The sequence below is a fragment of the Egretta garzetta genome, unplaced genomic scaffold (genome assembly GCF_000687185.1).
Source record: "Egretta garzetta isolate BGI_Z169 unplaced genomic scaffold, ASM68718v1 scaffold304, whole genome shotgun sequence".
Lineage (NCBI taxonomy): Eukaryota > Metazoa > Chordata > Aves > Pelecaniformes > Ardeidae > Egretta > Egretta garzetta.
This window is the reverse complement of record NW_009259421.1, coordinates 980,272-987,981: the sequence shown is the minus strand read 5'-3', so window position 1 is coordinate 987,981 and position 7,710 is coordinate 980,272. Positions and strand designations below refer to the sequence as shown.

Sequence of the window (7,710 nt, the reverse complement as noted above, 5' to 3'; positions counted from 1 at the left end):
CCTTGAATACTGTGTTCAATTTTAGGCCCCTCAGTACAGGAAAGACATTGTGCTGCTGGAGCATGTCCAGAGGAGAGTAACAAAGCTGGTGAAGGGTCTGGAACACAAGTCTGATGAGGAGCAGCTGAGGGAACTGGGGTTGTTTAGCCTGGAGAAGTGGAGGCTGAGGGGAGACCTTATCGCCCTCTACAACTGCCTGAAAGGAGGTTGTAGCGAGGTGGGGATCAGTCTCTTCTCCCAGGTAACAGGCAATAGGACAAGAGAAAATGGCCTGAAGTTGCGACAGGGCAAGTTTAGATTGGATATTAGGAAAAATTTCTTCACAGAACGGGTTGTCAAGCACTGGAATGGGCTACCCAGGGAAGTGATCGAGTCCCCATCCCTAGAGGTATTTAAAAGATGGGTAGACGAGGTGCTTAGGGCCGTGGTCTAGTGGTGGGATGGCAAGGTTAGGCTAATGGTTGGACGTGATGATCTTAAAGGTCTTTTCCAACCTAAACGATTCTATGATTCTAAGTGAAAAAGGAACTGAATCCATCACACATGCACACAGATGGTTTCTAAAACAATCCGTGTGTTCAAGGGGATGAACATTTTGACCCCAGTTTAGACCATGTCAGTTTGGCAAAGAAAATAACTATGACAAATTTAATGTATTTCAGAAAACAAAATTCTGATGAACTAACAACCTTTTCACTACCTGAACAGCTTCTTTAACTTTTGGCTTGTTGTTATGTATGTAGGCTCTGCATTTCACAGCACCTTTGAGATTTATGGAAGCACTGCAGACCTGGACTGTAGCTGTAGATCTATGACTTGAACTCTGGGACTGAAAAATAAACACGTTTCGGTTTTATCTTGTTACCAAGATACTTGCAGCACAAGCAACAAAAAAAAGAACTAGGAAATTAATAGCATACTTTAAGATGTTTACAGATAACCTGTTTTTCCTCATAATTTCTCTAACTTTTTTTTATAGTTTTGTTACTTAAGACTGAAAATCTCTCTCCTTTTCCATTACATAAAATGTATTTACTTTTCCAGACATTCCATTTCTTGCAATTTAAATATTTGCGTCTATGATTTCTAAAACTTTTCAGGTAACTGGCTGGTGGCTAACACCAGTATTGCAATCTAGAAACTTTTTTAAGATTATTTTTTTAATCGATGAAGTTTGTATGTTTAATATGTATTAAACATAACCTACAGTATCCCATGAGTCATCCCATCGGTCAGTATTAAATTATAAGTGTGGTCACATTTAAAAATGTATCAAACTGTTGCCTAGAAACGTTCACCCTAATTACCAAAACAATGAGTGTGCTGCATGAAGCACTTCTAAGGCAACACCTGGAAACACAAGGATGTATAACTTCCACATGAGTTGCATGAACTACTGCTGGCAAAATAAAAAACTTTCCTTTCTCTGAGGCAATTAACCACCAGAACAATGTAACAAAAGAAGTCGAGATACTCATCAAGTCTTTAAAATGGCATTTTATACATTTCTAAAAGTTTTGCTAAACATAAATTTAGAGAAACCAGGAACTACCCGACAAAACAGGATAGCCTGTGCTGTGCAAGAAGCCTACAAAACAATGCCTGGACACATCTGGACTTTAGGACATAGACTAGGGCACCTAATTCAGGTTCAAGTTAGCATAACCCTCTGGTAGAGGTCAAAAATCCTGACACAGACCCAACAGTTCCAGATTATAATTCAGCTCACAGGATCTGTACCTTAATCCAAAACTAGTGACTGAGCTTCTGACAAAAGCATTCATGCAAATGTCCATACCTAGCTATGGCAAGTTGAAGAATGGGGGTGATTCTGAAATTCAGAACAATGCAAAGTCACCTTGAAATCAATGTACACAGGTACATACAGGTATCCTACTATCAAATGAATTTGTTTGTGGGACTTCATTTCTATAACCATTTTTCCAAACTTTCCTTGCATCTGTACTGTGCAATTCTTAGACAACGTGGTTATCAGAGCATGAGAATTTCCAAAGACATGAAATACGCAGATCTGTCCACAGTTTCACAGTCAATATCCATGGGGGAATAAGTAAGCTGGATTTCTAGACAATAATTCAGTATGTTCTTTTATTTTTTATTCTATTTTATAAGATAGCAGAGAGGTTGTACTTTACAAAGCACTAAATACTTACCAGCTGTGTCAGAACTTTGACATCAGAAAACTGAGTGCTGGACTGAGTATTTCCTCTTAACTTTTTCTGAGGGAAAAAAATTCTGTGTGTCATGGAACAGGAAAAAAAAAATCTCCCTGAAACAAAATCTCCTCACTATGGTGTAAAATGTGCCCTAGTTTATAGCTTTTAAGAGAGAAAAATGGCACACAGAAATCAGCCACGAGAATATATAAAACTAAAAGGAGAGATGAATGCATCAGCCAAAAATGTGTTTCCGGTCTTTGTTAAATGTTTAGACATACGTAGGTCTTAGAAATCTCATCACCTACATTCATACCTTACTCATGTTCTTTAATGAGGAGATAGCATATAGAAAACTTTTTAGTCAGACTTCACACGTAATTATTCCATTTGCATTGCCAAAGGAGAAAGAGGCAATTTGCAGCAATGAAAACAGGAACACAAGCAGTCCTGCATTATTAGTTACTTGAAATAGGCCGATTAGATCAACAAATGTTGTACAGAAGACATCTCAGTCAATGCTTTATTACACTGGAGGTTCTAACTACACATCTACTAGAGCTCAATTCCTTGTTGTTCAGTACTCACCTGCCCTTCCAGTAGTTCTGTATCATCATCTTTAATTTGTCCATTGATCAGAAAAACACTGTTTTCTATCTGTTTTGACCATCGATTTAATCCATTCTTTAAAAAAAGGGAAAACACAAAAATCTCATGAGAATTTCACTAAAAGAGTTGGACAGTATAATGCTGAAACTTACAGAAATACACGTTTCAACACTTACTCTGAGACAGTTTTAAAATCTCTGAAAAATCTGTATGTTTTTCCAAAGCTAAATCTTAAAACCAACATGTTCAGAATATATCCACTAAGAAACAAACATTTCAAAATATCTAAGTGCTACACCAGGGATTTTATTTTTGTAGAGAGGGATGCAGCCTATTGAAAGTCAAATCATATTAAAAGCACCCCATGCCCCTGTTGTGATTGGATGTAACCTTTACTAGGTGAAACAGAAGAGACTTCAGTTGGAATAATCATGATAATTGCTGAATAATTTTGAGCAAAGGGAACTGCCAACGCTAAGGCACAGCAGAAAAAAGCTATGTGCATTTCCTATATTATAAATGCTTCACAAAAACTTCCAATTACATTTAAAAGAAGAATAACTGTCAAACATTCTCTGCTGATTAGTCCTACCTCTCTACTTAAACTATTCAAACCTTTCTCTCATTGAATTTTCAACAGAAAATGTAGCATAGAGACCAACTCCAAAACTGGTGCAGCCAGTTAGTTACCTTGGTATTCTTCTCCAAGTCATGGTTTGGTGACGTAGCAAGAAGTGGAATGTGAATATTAACATTTACTGTGCAATCCAAGCCTAACCAGGAAGCAGACAGAGCACTCTGATATTTCCAATCTGCTGGTTTAGCTGAACTCTGAGAGCAGAAATAAGCAATAAAACATCTATGCAAAACACTGTATAACTGAGATACATTTTTTCAAACATTGCTTGTTATGCTTTAAAAGCTGTATATGACACAGAAGATGATGAGCTTACCTTTGGATCTTGTACATCATATGTTCGGCAAACTACTCTTTGCTACTTAAAGAAAAAGATCCAGTGGAAAGCAAAAAACTGAGTAAGAACAACTTGCAATTACTTTGTCCTTTACTTAACTTCTTTGTTGAGCTAATTTATGCTCTGAAGAAATTTCTCACCTTTCATTAGTGTAAAAAAGTGGAAAAAATTTGACTGTAAACTCCAACTATCACAGTGATGCTGTCCCATCTCTTACAAATATATTAAGATCAATAGGTATTCACAGGGAGAACCAATGCACCAATTTGCCATTTGTCCTCATCTCTCTGATCTCTCAGCTCTCCTTGTATTATCTCATTATCAACAGACCCAGCATTCTTCTGCAGCATTAATACAGACCCCACATACCCGCTACTTCCCCGCTTCCATGTAAGTATCCCTGGTAACAGCAAGCTCAAGAAGCTATACAGTATTTCAGACATTTTCCTCAATTTATGCAAATCAAAACTGACTGGGGAAAGCATAATTTGATGCCACAGAACAGTAAGAAATTACGGAAATTCTGCAAGGATAAGAGGGTCAATAACCTTACTCATGACCAATTAGAAAACTCGCACGATTTCAGCTTACTGACCTATGCCTATCCGAACTCAAACAACTTTCCCCTCACAGCTTATTTTTTATTCAGAAATAACTACAGAAACCAGGTTGGGGGTAGCAGTCTCAAGCAATAAAGCTGGCTCATAAAGGATACTTCTTTGTAGCAGAACAAATTTGAAGAGCTGCTCTGTCCGACACCTCCTCCTCAGCAAGTTTCCAGAGCCTTCTTTTAGTCAAGGACTTTTCCACTGAGAAGATTAGCTAAAGATGAAAGAAGTATTATGGATTTTTCCACAAAAATAATGCATTATAATTTCTGGAAAATAGTCTTGCACTGAAGTTCTAAGTCCAAGTGACATCATACTTATGTATAAATGGGAAATACAGCTTACATGTCCAAAATGTCATGTTAAAAGAACATTCAAAAAAGATTTATAGGCAACAACTCCAAAGCGAAAATTGCTTGTGAAATCTTAATTCAGCTTCCTTATAAACTGAACAAAGCAACACACATTCACATATTCAACCTGTATGCTTTTCTCCCTACAAAAATATTACAGCTTTATACAGTCAAGGATCAGGAAAGACAGCTGTGCAAAATAAGCTACTAATTCAAAAAAATTTTTAATTCAGGAATCACTGATCACTTGGACACAGCTCACCTTTTTTTGTTGACTACTAGTTGCAGTAATCACAACTGAGATGCGGTTGCATTGCACTGACAAAATTGAATCTTGGACCTTAGGCTTCAAAACATACTCAAGTTTAAATCACTTATCATGCTTACCTTATGAAAATGATAAAATGAACCTACATCTACAGAACAGAAAATAAATGTGGCACTAGATGTCCCAATACTGTAATAAAAATGCATTTTAAGTCTACCAGACAATAGCACACTCTAAGTAGTTTTTAAATATAACGCCACACACCTAAGTCAAATACTAGTTCTATACAAGATATCCCTTTTAAAGGAATCAGAACTATAGATCTTTCACTACTGTAAACATCTCTAATCTGAACAATTCATTCAGACAAAAAAAGCTATCATGCTAGCACTACTAAGAATTGTGCCACAAGAATTTAGCTTAATATAAAACTTGAAGATGTTTTCCTTAAGCTAGAATGTCCACTTTCAGTAAATACAGTAAGATTTGCTATTGCAGTAACAAACATCACAAGAAACAGAAAGTTAGCAAATACAAGCTGTGGTAGAGTCCCACAGGACAGTGATTTCTGAGGGTTCAGTCTCAAAACCATACATAAAACCAGAACATTTCTGCTTTTAGATATAAAGCAACAAAACAACCGTATATACACAAGACAATGGTAGAAAATTATTCAGCTACACACCTAAAGATATTCCTGTCTTTCCACCAGGAAATACACTTACCTTGCGCAAAGCATTTTGACTATCTTTTGACAGTTCTGGAGTTGCAATAATAAATACACCAAGAACTAATAAGCCTCCAGGAAGCATTCTAGAAACCTTAAAAATAGAAATGAACATGTATTAACAGGAATCAGAGATCTAGCAACCATGTAACTTGATATATCGAAAATTTCTAATGAGACAAGCATGCATCAAGAGCAGAAATGAAATAAGCAAGACTGGTTTTCACTTATAGGTTCCTCTGAAATGTAGGAACATAGCATCTTGCAAATTTTCTCGCTTCAGTCCTATCAACGTTCTGTTTCATCATAAACTTGGAAAATACTACAGATATTTGGTTTAAAATATCTGTGCCTAGCATGGTTAGAAAGGTTCTTTTACTTTGAGAAAAAGGCTTGAGATTACAGAAGCAATGAGATGTTTTTTGTAAGTCTTATTTCCTTTCTGTTCCTCCCACCCCTTTCATTAACTCATACTGTGCTACCTGACTGGCGTGTGTAGTTATCCATTCTTCATCAATGGATGCCAGTTTTGAAGGAATGATGTTGTCTTCCTTCTGCTCTTCTTTTGGAGGTGTTCGAACAGCCCGAATTATGTAGTCTCTTTGCAGGGAACACTTTCAAAAACATCAATATAAGCAAATATACCATGAGGTTGGTATCAAGTCTGAGAATATACTGTGTAATATAGTAACTGTAAGGCCTGCTTTACAGTAGGTATCATTAAACTCTATAGTAATCTGTTACAAAAACAACTTCTTCATGAATTTGCCTTTGCCTTAAAGCCTTGTTTAGTGAGAAGTTTTATCTTTAAGATTTTAATTTCTTTTCTGTCTGTTATATCTCTCACAAAACAATTTTAAAAGTCTTGAGTAGTTGGTTGACACTGTGAACCCTTTACAGAAGTCCCTTCTGGTCATATTACCACCCTCCTGCACTATATAAGCTCACTCTGATGTTAATGGACTTATCCCAGATGATTAAGGCCAAGGGGGTTTTCCCCTATTAACATGAACGAATGGAACAGACTTCAAATATTTCACACTTACCTGCCCTATTAACAGGCCAGTGACATAAGGCTTTAATTGTGTGCTGAGGTCTGAGAGATACTGCCCAATAGCTTCCTCAACAAAGTAAGTTCTACCCATTGCTGCAGGTTTAAGACCAGGTGCTGTAGTTTCAACCTACAAAACAAAATAATGTATAAAGTCAAAGGAAGTATATATACTACTCTGGTTACCAGTCACACAAAGATCCTGAACAGACTAATGCTTTATGCATCTGCAAGTGTGTTTTTCTAAATGAAAGACTCTCTCTATACTAGAGGAACTAGTATGTGACCCTTACTTGAAAGGAAACTACTTTAAATACCTGCCACTGAAGTGACATTGTAAATCACGCAAGCAAATGCTAGAAAAAACATGTCTCCAAGCCACAGTTTTTTTGCTGCATCATGTTTCATCAGAGATCAGAATGTAAAGCGTGCATTTTTGCATTCATATTCCTCTTTGAAGGCCTTGTTAAATCCCACACTTGTACTTAAACATACCATGCACAATTTTAGTTTTAATTCTTAAGGCCTTAAAAGTACAGCATTCATGCGCTATCCAAAAGGCCATCTTTACAGCTCCTATCAGTAGCCACATGAATCCATGACAGGGGCACTGCCAGACTGCCCTCCCTTTCATGCAGAACTATTTTGAAAACAGCTTCATGCATGGAGGACTTTCACAAAAATTAACTAGGAAAACTCTGAAGCCAAAGAGCACGTAGTGAAGAAGCAAAGGACAATCTGAGTCCCAACAAAGGTATCTGCTGGAGAAGGCTGCACAGGGATGGCGGAGCTGAAGCTCTGGACCAGGGCGAGGAGGAAGGCTGTCACCCACCTCACCTCAGCCTACACGGCCGGGCCAAAAGCACCTCTACCCCCGCCCGTACCTGCGCCTGGGCCCGGCCACAGCTCGGCGGTCGCTCCCGCACAGCTCCCCGACCGCCTC

General features: G+C 37.7%; 1 protein-coding gene across 6 annotated transcripts in view; it reads right to left on the bottom strand.

The window, feature by feature from the left end:
• ODR4 (odr-4 GPCR localization factor homolog) overlaps positions 1 to 7,710 on the bottom strand; it is a 20,827-nt gene that overhangs the window by 12,791 nt on the left and 326 nt on the right. For 4 of the 6 annotated variants that reach the window (XR_004841725.1, XM_035892459.1, XM_035892461.1 and 1 more), the window contains exons 1-10: positions 7,263 to 7,630; positions 6,763 to 6,897; positions 6,199 to 6,330; positions 5,715 to 5,810; positions 4,476 to 4,582; positions 3,740 to 3,776; positions 3,477 to 3,617; positions 2,766 to 2,861; positions 2,175 to 2,240; positions 701 to 829 (exon numbers count right to left, since the gene is read on the bottom strand). Coding sequence is in view for 5 of the 6 variants with exons in the window: in XM_035892459.1 (XP_035748352.1) it covers positions 701 to 829; positions 2,175 to 2,240; positions 2,766 to 2,861; positions 3,477 to 3,617; positions 3,740 to 3,776; positions 4,476 to 4,582; positions 5,715 to 5,810; positions 6,199 to 6,330; positions 6,763 to 6,897; positions 7,263 to 7,265 (942 nt within the window). In the remaining variant the exon portion in view is untranslated. Of the gene's footprint in view, positions 1 to 700; positions 830 to 2,174; positions 2,241 to 2,765; positions 2,862 to 3,476; positions 3,618 to 3,739; positions 3,777 to 4,475; positions 4,583 to 5,714; positions 5,811 to 6,198; positions 6,331 to 6,762; positions 6,898 to 7,262; positions 7,631 to 7,651; positions 7,705 to 7,710 lie in introns of those variants that run through there. The other 2 variants (XM_009636906.2, XM_035892460.1) reach the window with 2 other exon arrangements.